The sequence below is a fragment of the Cynocephalus volans genome, chromosome 5, assembly GCF_027409185.1.
Source record: "Cynocephalus volans isolate mCynVol1 chromosome 5, mCynVol1.pri, whole genome shotgun sequence".
Classification (NCBI taxonomy): Eukaryota; Metazoa; Chordata; class Mammalia; order Dermoptera; family Cynocephalidae; genus Cynocephalus; species Cynocephalus volans.
Window position 1 is genome coordinate 36,425,734 of NC_084464.1, and position 26,831 is coordinate 36,452,564.

A 26,831-nucleotide genomic window follows, 5' to 3' on the forward strand; every position below is an offset into this window, starting at 1 on the left:
GAGACAGTGAGGCTAGCTCTGTGGCCCAGAGCTCAGCACCTTCCTTTGGATACATGTCCAGTATGCATGGATGAATTCTGGGGTTTTATCTCTGGGCACATAATTCCCGAGAATTAAGTAAAAGAAAAACAATTGGATTTTTTTTGGCAGCTGTCTAGTATAGGGATCCGAATCTGTGACTTTTGTGTTACAATGCTAAGCTCTAAAGTAAAAGAAAATTTGAAAGATTTTTTAACTGCAGAAATATAAACTATCCCACCTCCCTGTTTTGTATCCAACTTCCTCTGAATCAGAATTCTTAACACAACTGAAGCAACCATGGCACTTGCCACAGCCTTGACGTGGAGATGGACACAACCAAAGGCCATCCAAGAATATCAGGAGGACTCACAGCTCTTCCAAGTTCCATAAACCTAATTCGCCACTTTTAATTCATCATAATCGCAAAGCACTTTCCAGAAATACCAGAAAGTAAAGCAGGTAACTTTTCATGGGATGTCTGATTTCATCTTAAATACTAGTAAGAACTTACCTTGGACTCGTGAGAAGGAATTTCAAAGAGAAAAGGAAGTTGAATGTAAGGTCCTATCTTTTTATTTTTATTAAACTCTCAAATAATAACATAACTTCACAAATTCCAAGTTGATTAGCAACAAAAACAAATAGCTCTGGCCGTCAGAAAAAGAATAAGCAAACGGCACATATACACACACAAACACACATACACATGCACACACGCACACACAGAGCAAAGTTTTCAAAGTTATGTCTTTAAACAAAAGATTTGAACAAATCGAAAGGTAGATACAAAGAAGCTGTTAAAAAGAGACCACTGGATGTAGAAAAGATAGCATGGAGTTTCTGTAAACAGGAGAAACATAATAAAGAATTTTCTGATAATGAGGTTTAGGTTAGATTGTTTCTGAGATTTTTCCCAATACTAAAATATTTCCAACCCAATGTTGGATCAGACTTTTCCCAAACTGAACTCAAAATCTAGTTGTCAATACAGGACTGCTTGGTTGCTGTTCTGTGCTTATCTAGGTGGGTGAGGGGAAGGGATGTAAACTTGAAAGATTTGTGAGCTTAGGTGCTCTCCTAATAGTTGTAATATATCAGACAATTATATAAAACAGATTTTCTGGATTTAACTGCCTCCCCAAACTAATACTTGATAGATAGATATACAGATAGATAGACAGATAAACAGATAAACATACAGACAGACAGAGACAGACGGAAGTCTGAAAGCAGGAGGGGGAACTTGCCTGCATGGTCACCTCTTTGCTCTCACTCCTAGGGCCCAGGGACCACTCGTAGAGGATAATCTGGTGATCATCACTGCTCTGGTTTCCATTCAAAGTGATGGAGTTTTGGGGCAAAGTTATGGTCTGATTTGGTCCCGCATTGGCAACTGGGGGGTAGTCCACAGCACTGTTGACTATTAGGGCTGCAGTGGTGGAGTTAGTGGCTCCATCCAAGTCTGTGATGGTCAACCTACAAAAAGAAGAGGAAGCCCGAGTTGTAAGAACAATGCCAAATCTTAAGGTAAGTGTCAATTCAGTCTGCTCATGGTACACTTTTCAGCACAACTCAGAACAGGTGTCAATCAAAATTTGAGGATGAAGCTAAGAAAAGCACACAGACCTGAGGATATTTTTGTTCGCTTTTGTTGCTATTGATTTATTTTTATCTCTCTCTTTTTTTTTTTTTTTTTGGTGGCTGCCTGGTATGTGGATCCAAACCCATAACCTTGGTATTATCAGCAAACACACTCTAACCAACTGAGCCAACCAGCTATCCTATTTTTAGTTCATAATATATTCACATGTTAGAGTTTAACCTTTATAAGTTTCTGATTAGTCTTTGAGATGCTGGGTAAAGAAACCGTCCTCAGCTAACACAGAAGCTGCTCTGTAATAACTGAAACTAAGAGTGTATGAGGTTTAAGTTCTGGAGAGTCAGTGAATCATTCATAAATGTTCAGCTATGAAGCTTTTAAAATTTTTAATTCTTTTCGAGAGGACTTATTATAATTGTGTTTTCAGGATACTCCTTGCAATGAGATTTTAGGATTAAGCACTTTTGAATACAAACCAATGTTCATCCTACACAAACAAAAAGAACTGCCTTTGACCCCGTTGTAGTAAACTGATCTCCTAATGTCGCAATGGGAACAGTGAAATTACAAACAGGTCACTTCATCCTTCTGGGGTAAAGATGAATGCTAAACAGGTGTAAATTAGGAATATGAGAATGAAGCTATGGAATGAAGCTATTTGTAGATAAGACACATACATAGGGGGTGTCCATGTATTCTGAGCCTCCTTTCACACCATCCCACATACTCCACACAACCAAGAGCCAAACTCCAGTTTTGGCTCTGACAGCAAACCAGACACCAAAGTCCTTCCTTCTTAACAGGGTGAGTCAGGACACATTCTTGGCTCTTAAGAAAATTTCTTCCTGGTTAAATCAGTAAGTAACCTGACTCAGTAACAGCAGTAACCTGTCTCAAGCAGATAGTGAAGGATAATTAAAAATCTGAAATACTCTAGAGCATCTTTGTGGGCTTTTCAGTCAAGGAGGAATCCTGTTAGATTCTTGAGGGTTTCTTAATCAGAACAGACTTCAGATGATCCATAAATACACACATACATACATATATATATGTGTGTATATATATATATGGGCTCCTTCTCTGGAATCATCATATTCTCATGAAATCATCATCTCATCTTATATGAGATCTTAAAAATATAATATGCCAGAACATATGGGATTCAGCTAAGCAGTACTTAAAGAAAAATTATAACTTTAAAAGCTTTACCAAAAAAAGAGGAAAATCTAATATAATGACCTAAAATTCTACTCCAAGAAAAAGAAGAGCAAAGTAAATCAAAAGTAAATAGAAATAAATAATAAAGAGCAAAATCAATGAATTAGAAAACAGATAAATGAGGGCCGGCCCGTGGCTCACTCGGGAGAGTGTGGTGCTGAGAACACCAAGGCCCCGGGTTCGGATCCCATATACGGATGGCGGGTTCGCTCACTGGCTGAGCATGGTGCTCACAACACCAAGTCAAGGGTTAAGATCCCCTTACCGGTCATCTTTTGGAAAAAAAAAAAAAAAAGAAAACAGATAAATGAAAAATTAACAAGGCTCTAGTTAGGGATTCTTTGAAAAGATAAACAAAATTAACAAACTCCTTAATTAAACTGATCAAAAGAAAAAGAGCATGAACACAAATCACCAATATTGGGAGTGAAAAAAGGGTTATCATCACAGATCCTATATACATAGAAGGAAAAATATGAAAATTCTGTGAAGAACTTTTGCCAACAAATTTGCCATTTTAGATGAAATCAACAAATTCCTTGAAAAATACAACTCACCCAACTTACCAAAAACTCACACACACACACACAAAGAAAACTGAAATAGCCTTACATCTATTAAAGAAATTGAATTTGTCATCAAAAACCTTCCCAAAAAGAAAACTCCAGGCCCAGATGATCTTACCGGTGAGTTCTATCAAACATTCAAGGAAGAAATACTACCAGTTGTACAAAAATGTTTCAGAAAATAGAGAAAGATAGATTGCTGTCCAACTTGATTTATGGAGCTAGCATAATAATCCTCACACAACACCTTGACAAAGACATCACACAAAAAAAAAGTTATAGATCAATATCTTTCATGAATACAGGCACAAAAATCCTTACCAAAATATTAGCAAATTGAATCCAACAACACTGTATCAAATAAATATCATGACCAAATTGCATCTGTTCCAGGAACATAAGGTTGACTTAACATTCAAAAATCCCACACACTACACAAAAACTAAGTTAAAATATATCAGTGATCTAAATATAAAAGCTAAAACTATAAAACTTCTAGGAAAAAACACAGGAAAAAATCTTTTCAATCTTGAAATAGGCAAAGGTTACTTACATAAACACAAAAAGCATGAAACCTAAAAAATGATAAATTAGATTTCATCAAAATAAAAACTTTTGCTTTCTATGAAAAATATAATAAAGGAAACAAAAAGGCAAGCCACATACTGGGAGGAATTATCCACAATACAGATATCAAATAAAGGGCTTATATTCACAATGTATATAGAATCTTACAACTAAATAAGACAATGCAATTTTTTCAATGGGCAAAAGATTTGAATAGACACTTCACAAAAGGAGTTGAATGGCTAACAAGCACCTGAAAATATGCTTAATATCATTAATTATCAGGGAAATGCAAATTAAATCACAGACAAACCACCTAGCAGATTGGCTAAAATTTTAAAAACTGACTATCCTAAGTGGAGACTGGAACGCTCATATACTGAGATGAGAATATAAAATGGCACAACCACTTGGGAAAGAGGTGAGATTGTTAAACTCACTATATGATCTAGGCTTTAAGCATTCCTGGGTATCTGCCTCCCCCATGCACCCTCAAAATAAAAATATATGTCCATACAAAGACTTGTACACAAATGCTCATGGCAGCTTTATTTGCAATAGTTCTCAATCGTAAACAACCTAAATATTCATAACAGATAAATGAATAGACAAATTGTGGTATATACACACATGGGAACAGAACTTAACAATGGAAAGGAACAAGCTATTGCTACAAACAACATCAATAAATCTCAAAATCATTTGCTAAGTGAAAGAAGCCAGGCCAAAAAGAATACATCCTGTATGTTTCCATTTATATGAAATTCTACAAAGTGCAAAATAATATAAAGTGCCAGAAAGCAGGTCAATGGTTGCCTAAGGATGGGAGTGGAGAGAGACGGATTACCAAGGGGCATAAGGAAACTTCTGGGGGTGATGGAAATGTGTATGATCTTGATTGTGGTGATGGTTTCACAGGTACACATGTATGTCAAAAATTCATCAAATTTAATACTTTAAATATGTGCAGCTTTTTATAGTTTAGTTATACCTAAAAGAGTTGTAAAAAGAAAAAGATTAAGACAGGTAGTCATACAATTAACAGATAATCCTACAACTCTGCCTCCCTTCGACTCTAAAGATGCCAACTTTCCTTTGATAACTCAACAGAGCAACAAGATGCCATTCCCACACTCCTTCAGACAACCCAAACCAAATGTCTCTAATAAACTGATGAAGATATCAGAGTCTACAGTGGCAACCAACCAAAAGCCCCGAAGAAATCAAATCAAGAGGCAACTCTTATCAAAATGAAGAGAAGCACAGTGTTTCGTAAGTATCAATTTAAGGAAATAGTCAAAACATAAGTAGTGGAAAGCACAATAAAGGTGGGGACCCACTTGCCTGAAAGTATAATTACCAGGAACAAGGTGAGACAAGCGTAAGATGGGGGAATCGACCGAAGTCATCTCCTCCAAGGAGGGCCCGCTAATTTCTTCCCAGTGATAACTCACTATTTTAGTATCATCTGTACTTTCTAAAAGATTAAAAAATAATTAGAATGAAATAAAAAATAGTAAAACACATGTCTTGTAATTTATATTATTGCATATTTAAGTTCATTTTTGTGTGAAATTATATACTTGCATAAATCTCAATGGATATCTATCATGTATAAGGAGGCTTTTTCCTCCTCCCTAAATTATCATCACTATTTTTCTCCTGGATTTCCACCAGACTTAAGGCTGTTCCCACTCAGTTGAATATTTAAGAAGCACAGTGACAGGCGCTAATGCTTTTTGAAACACAGGAGTCAAAAATGGCAGCATATTGAAATGCTAGTTCTACTCGCCTTAACTACATACAGCAAGTGATATACTACTGATTATTTCAAATAGGCATCCGAACTGACAGATTCACAAAGACTTAAGAGTTGCTTATCTATAATTTATAAAACAGCTTTTAATACCTTAATTATTAAGGTGTATAAGAAAAGTCATATCCTACATGAAAATTTCCCATTTCTACTTTAAAAGAGAGCAAACAAAGAGGCCTGGAAGGGAGCCAGTTTCATCTCATTCATTTAAGGAAAGAACAAGTTCATGCGACAGATTAATAATCCTAAATAGGTTCCTGTAGCGAAGCCATACTGAATTACAGGAATCAAAATGTGATGCATTTTCTCGTGTAAATATTTCTATTTAAAATATGCTTCATTTTTATGTATCTAAGGGGGAAATGTGGACATCTATATTTGATTAGATGCAAATGGACATATCAGTGTGATTGCCATACATTTGTAGGCTTGCAAAATGGAGCAGCATTAATGGCCAACAAGTACGTTTCACTCAGAAACCAAAACAACTATTCTTTACTCTCTCTAGAATTTGGTGTTAGCTTTGTGATTAAATGCACATAAAAAGCAATTACCGGGTACACTGAAACTGTTGAACCAAGTCAAACACAGGATATGTTTTCAATCTATTCTCATTTACATGGACACCTGTAGCTACACCAGGGCCCCTTCCACATATACTCTAGTAGAAGGAATGAAATCTGAATTAAATTAATAGATAAAAACTACCTACCCTCACTGAAGGCAATTCTACTAATCGTTGTTAGAAGTGATTTTCCACTTCCTAATATGTGCTACACCAAAAGGAAATTATTTAATAATTGCTTTTATTCCAGGTCAAATAGCTGGGCCCTAAAGAACTTTCTCATAGAATAGACAAATGCTGAGGGGAAAATAAGCACACGACAGAGAAGTTGCGAGGCAGGAATTGAACTTAAAGCTACAAAACTAAAGAAAAAGGGGACCATTTATTACTGTATGAGCCCGTAAGTCCTCCCAGCCTTGATGCAGAGCACCTGTTAAATCTCACATTATGTATGGCAAAAAAAAAGTCTCTAAAGTATCACAGGATACACACTGCTGCCATCGATAAGGGCGGTCGTCAAAGGCAAAGTGAGCTCTTGTATCAGGGGAGAAATGACTGCTACAGGTGGCAGGTTGACTCTTCTGGCTGTGACAGAAAAAAGGACAGTGACTGAGCCCACATTGTGTATGCATATGTCATTACCCAAATAAAACCATCTGCTTTTTAAAATTGATTACAAATGTCCTGTAAAAAAGGTGCTTATCCACAGGACGCAACTGTTTGAAGTTTGGTGTCTTCCTATAAACTTTAGGAGCTGGTCTGTATGTTTACATTTTTGTATGTAATTCCAGGCTCAGTGAAGACATCACCAGGGGGGTAGCCACAGAATATGAGCAGTAACAGCAGAAAAGGAGAAATGGATTACAGTTCCAGCTCCTGTGATTACTGCATCTTAAATCTTTGACTGAAGTCACCCCCACCCCCATGCTTCAGCTATAATAATAACTAGGCAGAATGTGCAAAGGATAGAGCTGTCAGCTCCTCTGGTGAAGGTTGGGAGGTGGAGCTGCTGCAGAGGAGTCCACCTCAGTCCATGCATGTTGAGCCTTCAGCCTAGTGGAGGGGGTAGCAGAGGCTGAAGGGCCAGCTTGTGTTCTATCCATCGAGCCACCCAGACGAAGGGCTACCTGTTTCTAATTCACACGAATTCACTGACCTTTGGGAGCAGTGGGCTTGAAAGTCCACAGTACACATTTTCCTCTGACCCCTTAGTTGCTCAGTTGAACATATTTGAAATGCTCCCGCGTGCAAAGTGAAGCTGAATCATGGGGAGTGGAGGTAGGAGTAACAGTGGATGTAGTAAATGTCAGACAGAGGGGGCTGAGGTCTAGACAATCAGCCTCCACTCAAGAACAGCAAGCAACAACCCTGTAGCCTTACAGAGCAGGGTCAAGTGAGTACTAAGGGTCATACTGAAAATAGGAAAAAAACAAAATCAAAAACACAATCCTTGCATGTTTTCTCTACAATAGAGCCTGATGTAAAAATATGTACACATATTACCATGTCATCTAGGAGCCAAAATTGTGATAACCCTGTACAGCAGGAGATCATTCTCTTACACAGGCTTACCTGGCTTAACAGTGACATTAACAAATCCTTCTCCAAAGGAAGTTTCACTAGAAACAGCTACTTTGAAGGCATAAAATCCTACTGCCAACTGTAAAATGAAGAAAACTTACACAAGTGAACATGCAAAGACATGATGAGTCCACTACCTAGAGATGGCTAAAATATCCCAGAAGCCACACTGCTAAAGTCAGCAGAGAGAAGGGGCTCAGGAGAAAGCCTTATCTGGATCTGTCAAGAGACTGCCACATGTTTGAACCCTACCCTCTAGTACACTAAAGATCACTTAGACAGTTCTTTTGCTTACCTACAGATGTTCACGGGACTTAGAGGCCTAAGTGACATGGTCCAGCTGAGGGCAGCAGTTCTCAAGTGTGTATAAAAGGGAATCACGCATTTTTAACACAACGGTCTGTCAAGGTGGCTGCCTGTGATCTGGGTACCACACTTTGAGACACAGAGCTCAGTGCCATGGGGGTGATGCAAGTTCGTGCTGTACCATTAGCTATGCAGTTGCAGGAGATGAAGATAGCGTCATCACCTGGCAGGAAACCAGACCTCAGGAGCTAAGTAAGTTTATTTATCCTGATGGACCAGGAAGAGGGTGTATTTCTTCTTGTGAGGTGCCTATATCTTGGAGCAATATCTGATAGTCAAAGCAATTTGTGAACTGGATTAGAATTATTGGTAACTCTTAGAAATGTGCCTAATTGAGAACCAGGCACACAGGTAAGTAGAATGTCTCTAACACTTCAAGGAGAGCAAGAGTTAAAACACAGGCTTTTTAATCTCACAGCAGGGGTTTCTGGCAAACAACCTCCCATCCATCCCCTACCCTTCCCCAGCTGATATGCCAAAGTAACTCAAATGAAGAAAAGCTATCCAAAAGCCTCTTTATTTAACCACTGCCTGCCTACCTATGGTTGAAACTTTATTCAGTTATACCCTTCTTGTTGACTTAATCATAAGAGCGACCTCTGTGTTCAACAGCTAAGACAGTGTTAACTGAACCCTATGGGATGCTGTCAAATACAAGTCTCCAGTTACTTACTTGAGAGAGGTTAAGAGTTTGCATGTGTCCTTGTTTTATTTCACCTCGGTATTCTACAGGGTGGCTTATTAAACTCCACTCATAGTTGTAGGTTGTTTCTGAGAGCAAAAGAGAAATATGAGTAGTTACAAATTCTGAGAGGTCACTATATAACCTGGGCAGAGGGAAGGAGATGATAGCCTTGAACCCACCAGCATGGATTATCTTAGATATAATGAACTCCACTTTCAACTATCATCCAAGTAAGGAACAGCAGCATTTCTGTATCTTTTTAATGTAAAATTTCTTTTTTTATTATGAACACATACAACTTAACAGAAAATTTAGACAATATAGAAACTAAAAAAAAAAAAAAAGATCTCCCTAAGCTCATAGTTAACATTTGATGACTTTCTTTCTAGGGTACTTAATCTGATTATCCACATAAATTTCAATGTAGTATAATCCACCGTACTTTTTCTTCTTTTAATAAAAAACAAAGAGATTTCAATTCATTTAATTTGTTTTAGGGGTTTATTTAAGTTCACAAGAATGGATTAAATATCTCTATGTTAAGATAAAGCTATCTCCCATCATCAAATATTAGTAAAGTATGAGGTACCCTAGCTCAAAGAATTAAAATGCAAATGCCAAATATTATCATCTCCTTTTGTAAAATTTCAACTCATGCGTGATAGGGAAATATGAATAAAGAAACTAACCTGAATAAGAAACAAACATTTTAAGAATGAATCTACTTAAGAATGAATGCACTTCATGGGCCACAGGGATAAGTTAAATATTCACTGAACAACAGAGCACGGGACAAGTGGAAGAGTACTCTGAAGAACATTTTTGGAGCAGCTGGTATGAGGTATCTTTAGAAGCTCAGAGCCATGTTGTCAACACCATGGTATCTGCGAACAAACCTTTGGGTGCATGCCACCTCCCGCTCCTCACAGTGGAATCTTTCCAGCTCTGTGGTTTATCACAGGTCAAGATCTGGTACGTGGCAATCTCTTCTGCTCTAATATATCACTCTGCTTTGCATCATCAGAAATTTATGACTTTCCACCCTGAACAATTAAAGGATATGTACTATATTTAATTTCCTATACTCTTAATCCATTTTAAACCATTTCAATAAACTTTCATGCCTATGATCATCAAAGCCTTGTCTTCCACGCAATGTTGTGAAAATGATTCAGTGCTGTAAATAACCTGTAAAGACCTGTTATGGAAGAACACCCCAGCTCTATGGGCCCTGAGTGGTCACAGAGGAAAGTCAAGCTCTCACCTGCAGGTGGCGCTGGCACAACAAAGGCCTTCAGTTCAACTTCATTGTTGGGTAAAGTTATTATTAGGTTATCCCCAGCAGACACCGTAAGTTCATTCACTAAAAGTTAATTAGAAATAGTACATGCCATTAAATAATATAACGTAATATAGTTATATTACTGCCCTACAACAGACCTGTTTTCAATACCCGTAAAATAAAATAACATGTTTCTGTAGTAGCTCTTCATATGATTTTATCTAAGACACTTTTTTCCTTTGGCTAATAATTGAACTGTACCCTATATTATGCTGCAGGGTAGACTTTGTAAATGCAAAACCATATATATGAGTTGTCACTGTGAAGGAAATAATCACACAAATTGACTGAGCAATGTGTTGGGTGACAACAATTGTGCGAAACAGGTGGGGTACTATGGATTAGGTCTATTTTCTCTCTTTCTACCATATTTGACTCCCTGGTGTGACCTATGTGAGCTATTTTTAGTTATAAAAAGACTGAGCATAACCACAAGTGTTTCTGTATCATTAGTCACACACCACTCAGTTCTGATAGTAACCTCATGAATTACTGCTAATGGCCTTGCTCTTGGAAACTTTCCAAGAGAAAATCCAATCGACTTCAATATAAGCAGCTACTTTAACTCAAGCAGCAGGAACATTAACTCTCATCAAAAGCACTTGTCCATTAAATCAGAATCCAGAACAATACTCATTTACTTTCTCTCTAACCATATATTCATGCTATGGTTCCATCGACTTGACTAGACATTAGTTCCATTTGTAAAATGCATGGTGATATGTCAAAATATCTATTGAGGCTCAGAAAACCCAAAAGAGAAGGTCTCAGAAGCAACCTCAAGAGCTAATTCCTCTGACCTTCCCGTCCCTTCTGTCTCTCAGCCTTACTCTCCCGCAATACAAGCCATAGAAACTAGAATTCCTGCTCCCCAAGGCAGGTCATAGAAACTAGAACTCCTTTTCCTCAAAGCCAGCTATAACGACTAAAAAAATACTGTAATCTCCCCACTGCCTTTCTGTCTTAGAGCTGACACCATAAAGAAATTCTTTGATCTACCCTGTCTGATTATACAACATAAGACCCCTGCAGTGGATTGAATTATGTCCCCTGAAAACTCCCTGAAGCTTGAATTGTATCCCCCAAGTTTTATGTATTAGAAACTTAGCCCCCACTGTGATTGTTAAGAAGGTGAGAAATCCTACTATGGTAATCGAAAGGTGGAGCCTTGAAGAGGTGATTGGATTGTAGGACCATGCAGTAATGAATGGATTAAAAATGGTGGCCAGGGGTGTGGTTCTGAGGGCTTTAAAAGAGGAGGGTCTGTCTCTCTCTCTCTCTGCTCTCTCTGCTTCCACCATCTTGCAATGTGAGACCCCTGGATCACTGTCACCACTACCAGATGGACTTCCCAGCCTCGGAAACTGTAAGCAATAAATTTCATCTTCTTTATCAGCACCGTACTCTCCCGAGTGAGCCACGGGCCAGCCCAATTTCATCTTCTTTATAAATCACCCAGTTCCAAGTATTTTGTTATAAGCAATGGAAATGGACTAATACAACCCCCATTCCAGAAAAAGCCCTGCCCCATACCCAGAAGAGAGAAATGCTGCACAAAGAGGCCAAAAAGAATCTGAGCAGACAAGCCTTGCTAGGTTTCCCCACTCAGTCTATTAACATTAGATGATATTTTTCTGTCCAATCATATTTCTACACACTGTCCCTGCTTTATAGAACCTAAGCATAAAAATGGACAGGTTTTCCCATATCTTTGGGTCGTCATTCTGAAGGCTCCCATGTCACATAAAACTATGATCAAATAAATTTGTTATGCCCTTTCTGACATCAATCTGTGTTTTTTCAGGTGATTTTCAATGAACCTTCAGGGAATGAAAGGGAAGTTTTCCTTTGGACCCTACATATCACATACAGAAAAGCAAAGATTAAAAAAAAAAAAACTAAGTGCTCTCCAAAGGTCTCAGCCACTTGGAGATGTTAGAGGGTCAGGCTGCTCATTTAATCTGCTCCTCTCCACTCCATTCTGGGGTTTTTGAGTGCCTTCCTAGACCAGCTGCAGAGGCTCTCTCTGGCTCCTCTGGCTCCTCTCTCCAACTTTTTGCCCTGAAAATCAGCACTTGAGAACCCAGAAGAGATATTCATTCAAACCTATCATTTTACAGATGGCGAAATTAAGCTCCAGAAAGGTGAAGTAAGTTGTTCAAGGCTATTTGAATAATTAGCAACAGGTCCACCAATATTTAATTAATTTAAATGTATTTATTTCAGCAAACACTTAAGCACTAAATTAAACTGCTAGGCACTGTTCAAGGGCTTGGAAGCCATTGGTTCATTTCATCCTCATAATAATCCTATGCAGTAGGTACTGTTAGAACCCACGGATCCTAATTCCCAGGCCAGTTCCTTTTTCCATATGCACACAGCTTCTCTTCCACCCTTATCCTTCTCTCTACTGAAGCTCAGGATCAAAATAAGTAAAAAAGATAGAGAGGGTAATCCCCCAAACATATTACCCACAGAAAAGCTCAGGAAACATGACCCGTAGGTTTTGTATATGATAACTTCTTTATTAAAAAATCTCATGGAAATTTTTCCATCCTTCCACAGCCTCTGCAGCACATGCAGCTTTGATCACATCTTCCTTTTTTGGAACTATAGAAGACCAGAATATGCCAACCCAAAATATGACTTTAGGAGACCAGATTACACCACCACAAATATGCCTCTTTAGCAGAAGGATTATTTTGAGCTGATTATTTTGAGAAACAGCAGACAAGGAGAAGCTCCAGAGTAGAAGTTACCCTTTTGTAAGGCAAATTCACCATTTGTAAGGGTGTCTCCTTCTCTATACCAGGATGAGATAGTGACTAAATCATGAGAGACTCCTATCAATGGAGAAGGCATTGACTTGAATCTGCATAACAAGCCTCACTCTTGCCTACCTGGTCACCTTCTATCACTTACCTTCCCCACACTGTTTGTCTTTGTTTTAGATAAACATGCTCTAGATAAGCCAGAGTTCTAAGGCCACTTCTTTGAGATTTACTCATTCTCTGTCTCCCATGTATATATGAAATACGCATGTTAATAAACTCCTGTTTGTTTTTTCTGTTGTTAATCTGTCTTTTGTTACGGAGGCTCTAGCCTAGAACTTAGACGGGTAGAGGGAAAAAGATTTTTTTCCTCCCTTACAGAACTCTCCCCTCCCTTCCCTTCCCTCATTCCATGCTTTCCTCTCCTTATCCTACCTCTCCAGCATGACTACCCAGTCAGCTTGACAGTTTCCTTCTGCTCTTCCAGCTCCTTGTACAATGATGTCCCCAAAGTTCCACCTGTCAGGCCTCTCCTCGGCACACTCCAGTGCTCTCCCTGGATGATCTCATATGTCCCACGTCTTCAACTGCCACGTCTATATTGATGACTCCTAATCTTTGAACTCCAGCGCAATTGCCCATCTAATTACAGTTCTACATGTTCATACATCTTAGATTCCTTTTTCCTTCATCCTGACATTCACTTGCTCATCAAATCCTAATGAATTCTGCTCCCTTATCTCTGGGATCTAGTTCATTCTCTCCATCCCTGCAACCACTCACCATAGCCTTTTAGTGGATCTTCTTGCCTCCAGGCAGCTCATCAAATCCTAATGAATTCTGCTCCCTTATCTCTGGGATCTAGTTCATTCTCTCCATCCTTGTAACCACTCACCATAGCCTTTTAGTGGATCTTCTTGCCTCCAGGCAGCTTCATACTATTTTCTTAATACAAATCTGATCATTTTGCTTTCCTGATTATAACCATTAAAGGATTCTCTATACCCATCCAATAAAGCACAGATTCCTGAGCATAAAATAATCTTTTAAAATCTCACCCTGTGGCCATGCTACACTCATACCTTGCCATTCCCTCTCCACTCACTCCATCAGTTCTAGCCCTACCCAGCTCCTTCCAGTTCTTCCGAAACGTCACATGAGCTCTTGCATGGGCAGTGAGTGAGATGAGGGATGGGAAGTGCTGGCCATGGTGCCTGACACTCCGTAAGTGCTCAGTAAATACAGTTATCACCACTGTTAGTGCACATGTTGCTCCGTGGACCTAAACAACAGGCTAGCTCCATGTTAGCTGGCACTCTCTCCTAGTACTATCTCCTCTGGAAAGGCTTCCCTGGCTCCTCCTTGTGGTTCTGGTGCCCCTCCTCTGCTCCCATTGCAGGCTCTCATAGCTCTTACCATATTGTACCAAAACCCTCTATTTACCCATCAGTCTCCTCTCCTGAACTTTAGAGTCACTAAGGGAAAAGACAATGTCTTAGACATTTTCTTATTCCCAGCATGTAGCACCATTTCTGGCACATGACAGATGCTCAAAAGTGTGCCTGGAGGGAATGAATAAACTTTAAAAGTTGTCACTACTATATTCTACAGCATATCTTCAGTAAATTTCTTCCAATCGCATTTTTTAAAAGTTACCTGTCCTGGGAGCAGTGGTAGGAGATGCGGGCTGCTCAGATGGGGTGGGCCCAGAGGGGACAGCACTAGTGGGCAGTGTTGGGATGCTGCGCTCTGTGCTCCTCGGGGTGACTGTGACAGCAGGGCTTTGCTCCACAGGGGCTGGGCTGAATTCCAGGCTGGCTGGAGAAGGATTACGGGAAGGCATGAGAACCTATGAGATCAATTACAAGGATAAATGGTTATAAAAAAAATGAAGCACTAAATTAAAAATAGGTTGATCAAACTAAGAGAAATCAATTGACCAGCATTTTAAAAACCAGGTAGTAGGTCTACCACAATTTTAAGATGCTCAATTTCCTTGAACTTTCAGGCATCTGAGTTTGTGAAGTGAGTGCTAATGGATGAAGCTGTTCACTGAACCTGTGATCACTAAGAATAGTATGAAATTCAGAATCACTGCAAACCCGGGCTGCAGAATAGGTGTTCATAGCATATTATAGTGGGGCCTCTGCAAATGCATAGGATGAACTGGATTTTGTTTTTAGATTTATAGAGTCCTGAAAAATTATTGCCAAGGTGAACTAAAGGCTGAAAGTAGACAGTGGTTAAGGTACCTTGGATTAAGGTTGTAATGCCACCAGGAAATGGCTGAGGCGGGGGGAAATCCCTAGTCCTGCTCCTCTCTAAAACATTTGCTTTCCCACCATGCTGCTTCTCCAGCTGGAATCACATGCCAATTCTTACTTTCACTGCTCAGTAATCCATCCACAACTTCCACCACAGAATTCCTTGCTAAGTTATCAGGGTGCAAGTTTCTCTCCAACACACCCAACCAGAGGAAAATGAATCCTCTACGGAAGCAACTGAACATCAGTGTCCCCATTTCAGCCCTTCAAGTTAAGCCGGGACTAGTCAATAAAAGTCTCAAATGGCCATTGTTTCTATTTTCTCCACACTTACTAACTTTGTTGTTTTTTTGTTGTTTTCTTTTTTTGTCGTCTGGCCAGTATGGGGATCCAAACCCTTGACCTTGGTGTTACAACACCATGCTCTAACCAATTGAGCTAACCAGCCAGCCCTACTCTTATTTACACTGAAAGAACTTGTTTTAGGTGAATCTGTCTAGTCTTGTCCACTTAAATACACAGCTGCAAAAAATGTCCTTTATCCTCTACAAGTTTGATCTGATCTGTTTTTCACAGACGTCCTATTCAATAGCACTATTTTCTATGATGCTGCTATGAACATTTATGTACAAGTCTTTGTATGGACATATGTTGTTATTTCTCTTGAGTAAGTACCTAGAAGTGGAATTGATGGGTCATAGGGTAACTCTATGTTTAACATTTTAAGGAATTGCCAGACCATTTTCCAAAGGAGCAGAACCATTTACATTACTATCAAGCAGTGTATGAGCATTCCAGTTTTTCTACATGCCCACTAACACTTATTAACCATTTTTTTGTTTGTTTTGTTTTGTATAATTCTAGTCATCCTAGTAGCTGTGAACTGGTATCTCACTGTGGTTCTGATTTGCATTTTCTTAAAGATTAATGGTATTCATGTACATCTTTATATCATAAGCATCTTTTCATGTGCTTATTAGCCATTTTTCTATCATATTTGGAGAGATGTCTATTTAGATTCTTTGCCCATTTTTAAACTGAGTTATTTGGTTGGGCTAGCCAGCTAGCCCAGTTGGTTAAAGCATGGTACTGATAACACCAAGGACCAGGGTTCAATCCCAGTTCTAGCCAGCTACCCAAAAATAAATAAATAAATAAACTGGGTTATTTGTCTTCTTATTAGTTGTAAGAGTTATTTATATATTCTGTATACAATATTTATGATATATGATTTACAAATATTTTATCCCATTCTATGGGTTGTCTTCACTTTCTTGATGTCACCTGAAACACAAAAGTTTTTAATTTTGATGAAGTCAAATTTATCATATTTTTCTTTTATTGCTATGCTTTTGATGTCTTATCTAAGAAATCATTGACTAACCCAAGCTTACAAAGATTTTCTGGTGTGTTTCCTTATAAGTGTTTTACAGTTTTAATTCCTACATTTAGATTTTTGGTCCTTTTTGAGTTAAATGTTTTAATAAGGTATGAGGTAGAGACCTAAATTCATTCTTTTGTATGTGAATATCCAGTTATCCTAGTACCATTTGTTGAAAAGACTATTCTTTACCCAATGAATTGTCTAGGCACATTTATCAAATGCAATTGTACTATTTTAAGCACTTTTTTGGTGAGAAAAGAGACCCGAGTTTCTGTCATTAATTCCAAACTTTGCACTTCATCAGAATAAAATGATATTTCTTAATACGCTATGTATCTAATGTTTATAAACATTTATTCAAGGATTTTTTTCAAAGTTATTGTGATTGTAGGGTAAAATTTGTATTTCAATGTAAAATAACACATTGTCTACAGGATACTCCTCTAGGTTGTCTGATTCTAGTCTTTCTAGTATTTGAGCTATTTTGCAACTCTGTAAGTTGTAGGTAATTGATAATGCAAAATAATTTTTGTCTACGGACATGTAGATTTTGCCCTGTCTTGCAGAGGTTTGATTGAACTCCCTCCCCTTCTCCCTGGAAAGCCAATTTTACCTCCATTCATACATTCATTTCAATATTCTGGATCATTGAAATATACCTGTTCTTCAGATTCTCTTGTGAAACCATAATGATTAATGAGTAGAATAAAATCTCTAACATATGTTCATTTTATATCTGTATAATTCATAATTTTACCTTCTTTGATAATTATCTTTTAACATAACCAGCCTCAAAGGACTCAGCCAAAAGATTTTTAATAGAGCTTGATTTGAGATAGTTTCATCCACAGAAGCTAGAAAGTAAGTGACTTAGCAACACAAAAGAGGGTAAATTATGTTAATATTTACTGATATAAGCAAAGAACATAGTTAATTAATTCACATTATTTTTAATTGAAGGTTTTAAATTTTTAATCCAATTCCAAGTACAGAAAAATATAGAAACTTTGTAGGTTTGTTTTTTTTTTTTTGGCAGCTGGCCAGTAAGGGGATCTGAACCCTTGACCTTGGTGTTACAATGCTGTGCTCTAACCAACTGAAGAAACTGTGAACTACACAAAAATATAAGAAAGCAGAGATGAACCGTCTGATATTCTTAAAAATTAAAAATGACTTCTAGGCTGGCTGGCTCATTTGGTTACAGCACAGTGCTATAACACTAAGGTGAAGGGTTTGGATCCCCAAACCAGCCAGCTGCCAAAAAAAAAAAAAAAAGACTTCTAGTTACTTTTTTTAGCAATTTTTTATGGTTGAGATTACAATGTACAGTCAATTAAATACAATGTTCTTCACTTCTTCTAACCTAAGTACTGAAATCTTAAATACTATTTTCCTTTAAAAAAATTTTTTTTTTAATTTTCCTTTGAAAATTCTTAAAGGACTCCCATGTCCTTTTGTCTCTTCATTTCCAACTATATTCAGCTTCCTCTGATCAACACACTCACTACATTCTCATCTAGTCCCAGCCATTTCCCAAACGAGTAGCCTTTGAGCTCTCCAGTTATCCTCTCCTCACAACACGGTTCTCAACCTCTGTTTTCCTGACCTTCTGCCCTTAACACTTGGACCTTTTCCCTGCTTTTGGTATCTTTACTCCCCTGATGATTCTCATTCTTTTTTCATCTGGATTTTTCATGCAAAGCTCTGTAAATCTTATGTTCCCTACTTAGAACATCTCTCCTATCCAACTGATGCGTCATGGCACTGGTGAATTTCTAGCAATCTAAGCACCTGTTGGGTTTCAAAGAAACCTACTGTGGTAGATTTTCAAACCCTCTGGGTATATGTGCTGTGTATATTTGTTGTCCTCTGGGACTTCTATAAAATCCTCGTTCACCTTAAATACTGGTAGAGGCATCTCTAGGGAGACATCTGAATCTTCATTAGTTGGCTGACTTGAGAAAGCAGAACTATTTGTTCTTTTTAACAGCCTAGTCATGAAAGAACAGCAGAGGAACAGGATATTTTGTGTCCTGGGAGGCTCTAAGAGACAGTCATCTTTCTTGCCACCATTTGAGACAGGTGCCCTTTAGGGGAACCTACTTATGCTCATCCAGCCTGAATGAGTGCCTGGCTACTTAGACTCAGCCTCTCCCACCCCAGCACATCCTCAGCACACCCACCTCTTTCCCAGAGCTGTTGCTGGATTGTTCCTGGAGCTGAAAAGCCTCTTCTTTTTCCAATACCTCTTGTGAAGATGGAGTAGTTGCCAAGGGAAGCAACAAACTTCTCTCTGGGGCAGGGGTCCAAGCCGACTCATTCAGTGCGTGGAGCTCTGGGTCCTGCTGCTTCTCTGCTGATGCTGTAGGGCTGTCTCCAGCAGAGGAGTTGAAGCCTCCCTCGCTGTCAGGAAGCAGGCCCCAATCGGTGTACTCGGCACTCCCTCTAGGCTCCTGCTTACTGATGGGCTGGAAGAGGTCCTGCTCCAGCTCCCTGTAGTCATCTGAGTACTCAGACATCTCCTCTAGGCCCTGATCTTTGCCTAGAAAGGGGAAGTCCTTTCTGATATCCTCAGGTAAGTCCCCCCAGGCTCCCGAAGGGGAACCCCTATTCAATATCATCTCCCCATAGTCCAGCAACTGTGCAGACCTCTGGACAGGCCTGAGCACAAAGGTGAGATAAGACCTGATGGGGCCCATCTTCTTGGGCTCACAGTTCTCTTTGTGTGGGCAGCTCACCAGGTAGCAGCGGCCCTCAAACCACCAGGCCAGGTCACAGCTGTACAGGTCACAGCAAGCGGCCGTGCAGTCCACCACAGGGAAGGTTTGAGGCACCCGCATGATTCTGGTGGTTTTCAAGTTAGGTAAAATGACTGCATTGGAATACGTCTTCCCTTCACTGCACTGCTTACAGGCACAACCTGCAAACAAGGCACTCTCTAATGAGGAAAAAAGGCATTTCACAGGGCAGCAACTCTAGCTTAAGACCAGAAAATGGGAGCCTCACCAATCCTTGGCCAGTCTGGCAAGCAAATAAACAATCAGCACTTCCTACAGAAAAACCATTATATTATCTTGCAGTCCATCCATCAAACCACCCAACCATATATTTATCTTCCTGTCATCCCAAACTCTTATCCATCCTCCACTCACCCACCCAACCATCTATCCTTCTCTTCTTCTGTCTTTCTACCCGCCTATCCCTCTATTCTTCCACCCACTCACCCACTCATCCATCCATAGATTCTTCCACCTTCCACGCACCCTTCTATCCATCCATTCTCTCCATGTAGTTTCACTCCACATAATTAACAGAAATATTCTTCTCCATGTATGGATTATTTTACATTTTTTTAATATTTTGTTCCTCACATAAAATTCAGTTATACAGGTTTACTTTACAAAGTAGCATCACATCTTTTTTACTGTTGTTTAATTTTTTTTTAATCTCATGGGCTATTCTGATAATAGATCAATTAACAGGAAAATATCAAAGGAGAGAAAAACTTGTCCTCAGTGCATATCCAGAACCAACTAGTTTTAATATGATTCTGAATAACAAGCCATAAATGTTAACAACCAGTTACTATAGCAGGTATGAGAGTGATGCTATGCAAAGTGTGGGCCGCTGTGCTGCAGGCCTGTGTACTTGGCTCCCATCCACAACCAAATAACAGAAATGGAGGTTTTTACAGACTTCTATGGTGATTTGTCATTACCTGAAATCAAAGTACAAAATCACTTTTCTTGCATTCCTGTTTGTTTTTTGGCATTTTACATAAGAATCAGTCTATAACGGATTGGACATAAAAACAAACTGGTTCTTCGCCACATACAGTTTGAGAATTACTGTGTTAAAGTTCTGCTGCAGGACTCAGAATGGCAAGAGGTTTCTTTCCTAGTGATGGTTCATCACTGAGAGTTCTTTTAATAATTGTTATTTTTCTCATAAAAGGTACTCTCGGAAATTTGTTTTAACTGGAAATAAGTAAACATGGCTATGTACAGTATAGGAACCATGTTTATATTTACCTGTACACACTGTCATTGTTACAGAAAAATTTTTTAAATAACTCAATGCCAAACATTGACTCTAGAAGGAAGACTAGTTACTTCAGTTTAATAGGAATTAGATATAATAGAAATGCATCTTTCCCAGTGAATAAGCTTGCAAAAACCTACCTTAACTAAACTGAAATGGCATTTTCTCAAATGCAAATCTGTTTTGTTAAATCACCAGAATAGTTTTATCCTTTTACTTTCTAGAGAAAAGCTTAATATCAACTATGAAGAAAATAACAATATACTCCAGCTGAACATAACAAAACAGCATCTTTTATCAAGGTCAAGAGATTAAGAAAGGTATAAAAGAGAGAAAGAGCTAATCTCCAACTCCTAACTCCATTCTCAAAAATATTGTGTTTATTTTTAAAGATACCAGTACACCTCTGAGAGACCTTAAAATGAAGACCCAAGTTAGAGTTTTTTTCCCAAACCCAAATGCCACGATATGCTTTAGTTCCCTTGAGAAACTGCTTTGTCATCTCCTTTTGGACAATGTGATTCAGGGAAACATCATGTTTCATTTCTGCCCTTGGCCACCAGAAAGCTCAAGAGCCAACTTTTAAAACTATGCCATAGCAACCACTCTACAGGGAAAAAGGCTGTGATCGTGGCACAAGCAAATTGCTTCAAGGGGATAAGAAGACCTTTCCATGGCAGAAGGCTTCAACTCAAAGCTTACAAGCAGTTTTCAGTGTGGCTGGAGGTGGAGACCTGGTACACCTCCGGGACAATCATACCTTTGCTGTGCAAAAAGAAGTGCCTAAATAGGGGCTGTCTAAATAGATATACCTCAACCAGAGATCTTAATGTTAAATAAAGAAGTTTGAGAAGATGGAGCCCCCAACAACTAAGTCATTCTTCCTCTGGGCCAAGTTGCCATAATTACTTCAGAATTGATTAGACACAGTGAGAAAGCTCTTGAAGCACGACCAGACTCCTGGAGACTAGGAAGCCTGTCACCCCTGTTTGTATGTTCTACAAATCCTAGCCCAGTCCGTGAACATAGTAGGCACTTGATGATTGTCAACAAGTCAGTAAAATCACTGGTTAGCATTTAACAAAGGTAAAGAAGATAGAGAAGGAAGACAAACAAATTGCAAATAACATTATTGGGACCCAATAACTCAGGAATTGAAATTTTGAATTAAAGGAGAACAACTCATAAGAAAAGGGCAAAAAGGAATGAAAAGGTGGGGATTTGAAGGGGGAAAAAAGAATGTCTAAACATTAATGACATTATCTAAAACATTAATGACAGTGTTTTCCAGAGCACAGAGTACATTAATTATGTAGGAAATAAAGGATCATTTTGTCTTGCACACTAAGCAGGGATGAATTTAATAAGATGGACAGATGGGGTGGGGTGAGTAATCTACTGGGCATGACAAGGCTGTTCCAATGGTAGAACTTTCTGAAGTGGTCCTCACATCCTGTAAAACTGTGCTTCCCAAAATTTAGGTGCTCCTTAATCATCTCCAGGTGTTTGCTGAAAACCCAGATTCCTGAGCCACATAGGTCTGGAGTGGGGGGCATGAGAAATTGCATTTTAACAAGAGGCTCTCTCGGGTTATCCTCATTATGGCTTTACTATGCTTTGACAAACTCTGTATAGAAAAAGTTTCTCCAGCTATATCTTCACCCACAGTCCCTTTTACACTCAAATAAATGGACACAGCTGGCCCAGCCTTATCGCAGATTACCAGAATTGATGCTCAACAGTGATTTTATGCCATGGGGGTGTCCATTATTAGCAAACTAAGTATAATGCAAATAAAGATTTATGATAAAAGTGAGTCTGATCTTTCCAGAAAGATCTACTGTGCAATTCTTTTAAATATACAAATGTAAATTTTTCTTACTATATATGAAATATGATTTTATTTTCCCATTAAATAGTCATGGTAATAAAAAATTTAAATTCCTGTTTCCACAAAACCACTCATGCATAAGATCTACCTTTCATGCCTTTTATGTGAAAAATAATTCTATTGGAAAGCAAATGGCACTTTCATCTCAGATTGATCTGAGTTGCTTAAGCCAGTTAGGAAGCTCAAGTCTGACACCAGTGTCCCCAGGGCAATGGTTTCCTACCTGCAATGGTTACCAGCAGCAGCAATGATGAAAGCACACCTGTTGCGGGCACCATTCTGCATCACACAGTGGGTGATGTCAGGCTTCTGAGGTGGCCCTGAAAGGCTCTTGGTGCATGCAGGCTTCTTTGATGTTTTTAGGAGCCAGATTTGGCCTCCAGAACTTCAAAGGAGAAACAGAAAAGAGACAGGAAGGAAGAAAAGGTAAATATGGAAACATACAAAATTATTTCTATCATTTATTCATGTCAGTTGGGAAGCCTGTCCTGTTCACATCACAGGGCATATCCCAGGCAACCATCCACTCACAGAAGTTTGCTCAAATATCAGGCACAGATCCTAAGAATAGGCAAAGAGTAAACAAAGACCAACCAAATGAGAAAAGCAAAGGCTATTTATTGAGTTTGTTACAGCAAGGGAATCAGCCACCATCATTTGCATTTCAGCAGAGACTCAAAGGCAAGCAGAAGAGTGGGAAAGCTTCAGAGCAGAAAAAAGAGAAGGCTTCAGGTGTGCCCTGACTGGAGGCTGTTGGCATGGGGAAGCTATATGTAGCTATCTGGAAGCAGCACTTCCTATGTGATTGGTTAGGAGTGCATTTTTGGCTTTCACTGGTTGGTCGTAAGTTGGAAGAGGGGACAAAAAATTACGGAAATTGTTAGTTACTAGTTAAATACTGGTCATTGGGGCCTACTGTTACAGAAATTATTGTTTAGCTTTCTGGATTGTTATTAGAGATAGCAACCGGGCTTTCTGCAAGTTGGACACAGCAGCCTGGCTTCCTGGGTTGCTTATTGTAGATAAGGGGTTGGTATCTTGAGCAGACAGCTGCAGTTTGTAGGTCAAAGTTCTATTTTTATATAAGGTCTGGCCATTGTCTGTTTGTATATTCAGTCTCTCAAAGCCCAACCCTATGAAATAAAGATGAAATAAATCATACTACTATATTTCAACAATTCTAAGATGTAAATATTTTCACATTTTACCACCTTTGATAACAGTATGTCTTAAAATTGCAGTTGGCCAAGTGCCAGGCAGGAGTTAGATGCCACAGCTTGTGCATGAACATCAGTCATTTAGAACCGGTACCAGAGGCTTGGAAGAACGTCCCAAAGACAACACGAAGCACTCTCTTAAGAGATGTTGCTTCCCTAGTGCTCATAATAGGACACAGGCAACACCATGTGGATATGCGTTGACAAGTTATTTGGCAGAAATGATCTAAAAAGGTAAGGAAATTTAGGAGTACACTAATTTATTTCACTTATATCTTCTTTTTTACATATGCACAAGAATGATTTATGGTAAAAATCTGTTTAAATGCCCCCCAAAATCTCTTTTAATACATATAAATATTCTAAATGATAAGAAAGCAATGTGTTTCGGTTTAATTGACAACATTTTTTTTTCTTTGTGGTATTTAAAATAATGGTGCATTTCAGGGCTGGCTGGTTAGCTCAGTTGGTTAGAGAGTGGTGCTGATGACACCACGGTCCAGAGTTCCATCCCTATACCAGTCAGCCACCAAAAGAAACAAAAAAGTGTAAAATAATGGTGTGTCTTAACAATCATTAGCATCTTAGACTCAATGAAATATAGTAATATCAGCACTTTATTTTTGCCTGACATTTTTTTCAGTGTGAAATGCACAACAATCCAAACAATATTACTATCTCCACCTTAAAGATGATGAAATTGAGGCTCAAAAAAGTTAACTGATTAGCCCAAGGCTGAAGAATCAGTACGAGGAGGTCTGGACTTGGAGTCTAGTCTCTGGACACCTCTGGACTCTAAGTCCTTGTTATTTTAAAAGGCTCCCAAGAGGAAACATACAAGCTCATGTTCTAAAACCTAGATAAGGGTTTCCTGATGAGTGTGTCAGAATCCTGCTGTGAGTTTCAAGTTGGTATGCCATGGTAGACTAGAGTGCAGTTCATACCAGTCTCTCCCCATCCACCTCTTCATTCCTTCTCCGTCCATACACGCACAGCCTTTTAATAGAGAGCAAGACTCCTTCTCACCCTGTCTCCAGAAGTAATGCAGTGCAGTTAGATATTGGTAAGTGTACTAGGGATGACAGAGTGGAAATCACCCCACCAGAGGTCTCCTAGTTAGTCAGTCATTCAAAAATTAATGAGGTAGGGCCGAGCCCGTGGCACACTTGGGAGAGTGCAGCACTGGGAGCGCAGCGACGCTCCCGCCACGGGTTCGGATCCTATATAGGAAAGACCGGTGCACTCACTGGATGAGTGCCGGTCGCGAAAAAGACACACACACACACAAAAAAAATTAATGAGGTAATGTAGGGAAAGTGCGAGGCAACTGGGAAGGACAAGGAGCCTACAAGCAAAACCAAACACATAGCAGCATTCTCTGGAAAGAGGGTGTTTGGAACCACTAGATCTTGCTTTTGAGTTTTCATCAAGAAACAACTCAAATCACAAGAATACTTCTGTTAAACTGCACTGAGAGTTCTGTCACTGATGACATGGAACAAGGATGCTGCCCAACCAACAGCCATCACTGGCCAATGCCCGGGAGGGGAAAGGGGCCTGAGTTATTGAGCTGAGCTAAACCAAGATACCAGGAAGGAACCAGAGCAAAGGTGATCTAAGGCAAAGTCACGAGGTGGGTTTAACCGGTCTCTGTGTCAGGACAACAAAGGCCATCAGAAAGCTTCGATAAGGTAAAGTAGAGAATATAAAGAGTAAGATTCATGCCTAAAACCCCAGAGGAAGAACACCTTGTGGTGTAAACAGTTTGCCACCAATAACTTCCTTTCCCTCCAACAAGAAAGTGTGGCTTAAGACAGAACGTGGACAGAACGGGAGACTGACCATCTCCCATCTGCAGCCATTGACCACTCCCTAACCAAAAGGCTGGAGAAGAGCAACTGGCCCTCCAGAAATGGCATTCATCCAGCTGCCCAATGTGCTGGGGGCCCAGAATAGCAACACTGCTATGAGCCAGGGATAGTTAATGAAGAATCCCATGGATGAAGACTGGGCCTCTACTGTATCATATGGGACTTTTGGGCACATTAAGCAAAAGTACCTCTTGGGATAAAGCTCCTAAGGCACACAGCTCGGCAAATGGACAGTGGGCCAAATTCCCAAATCCCACGCCTGTTTGGTGGAAGCCTTTGTGCAATGTACAGCCTTCACAACCATACTGTACCTGGAAAGCAATCCATCGTTGTTATCCCAGGGCAAACTCACAGTGCTCAGCAACAAAGCATTTCCTATTCTCAATACCATATTTAAGGTTCTTTTATTCAGTACATCAATATAAGCAAACAATGGATCTCCATTTCCTCAACATTAAAAGGCATATGGTCTAGATGTTATCAAAAGTCCCTTCAGCTGTCATAGTTTATAGGTTTTGGTTTTTAAATACATACTTAGTACCTTATGGGTTAAATTATGCTTCGACATATATTATCGTGTTTAATCTACTTATAACAACTCTCTCTGAGGTAGGAATTCTTATTATGCCCATTTTACAGGAAAGGACACTGTGTCTCACAGTCAGTCTTTAGACTCTAGATCCTGGAGTTCCCTGCAGCACCGACAGCCCTCCCTGTGGTTCTGTGAAGTAAGCACAGTCCACTCTGGGTCACTAAGGAAGATCTTTCTTGCTTATTATTCAGTCTCTGCATCGCTTGACTGACTCATGCTCTCTCCTGCTGCTTGCCCTTTGCCCACTCGCTGTTGTTTTCTGTCTTCATGAAAGGGAAAGAAAATTTTTTAAGTATGCTTCTTAACAATTTTGACCAAAGGTAAAATTGAACCTCAGTGGTAAAATAGGACTTTTAAAATAAGGCTTAAGAAGTTCAAAATGTTATAAAAAGTACAAATCCATATATCCTTACATAAACTCTGCAGGGATCAACTTTATACATGTAAAGATCTGAAAGAAAATGCCCCCCGAC

General features: G+C 39.2%; 2 protein-coding genes across 4 annotated transcripts in view; one reads left to right on the forward strand and one right to left on the reverse strand.

Annotated features, from left to right (window-relative positions):
- The window catches only part of ALDH5A1 (aldehyde dehydrogenase 5 family member A1), a 59,879-nt gene extending 59,497 nt beyond the window's left edge, over positions 1-382 (forward strand). The window contains exon 10 of the mRNA XM_063096662.1: positions 294-382. Coding sequence (XP_062952732.1) covers positions 294-340 — 47 coding nt within the window. The 3' untranslated portion in view covers positions 341-382. The remainder of the gene's footprint in view (positions 1-293) is intronic.
- Positions 1-22,956, reverse strand: part of KIAA0319 (KIAA0319 ortholog) — a 44,769-nt gene extending 21,813 nt beyond the window's left edge. For 2 of the 3 annotated variants that reach the window (XM_063096658.1, XM_063096660.1), the window contains exons 1-9: positions 22,902-22,956; positions 18,930-19,666; positions 14,755-14,947; positions 10,250-10,348; positions 8,974-9,071; positions 7,926-8,013; positions 6,846-6,938; positions 5,317-5,449; positions 1,269-1,497 (exon numbers count right to left, since the gene is read on the reverse strand). In XM_063096658.1, the coding sequence (XP_062952728.1) occupies positions 1,269-1,497; positions 5,317-5,449; positions 6,846-6,938; positions 7,926-8,013; positions 8,974-9,071; positions 10,250-10,348; positions 14,755-14,947; positions 18,930-19,666; positions 22,902-22,956 (1,725 nt within the window). The remainder of the gene's footprint in view (positions 1-1,268; positions 1,498-5,316; positions 5,450-6,845; positions 6,939-7,925; positions 8,014-8,973; positions 9,072-10,249; positions 10,349-14,754; positions 14,948-18,929; positions 19,667-22,901) is intronic. The other variant, XM_063096659.1, reaches the window with a different exon arrangement.
- Positions 22,957-26,831: the final 3,875 nt, after the last annotated feature.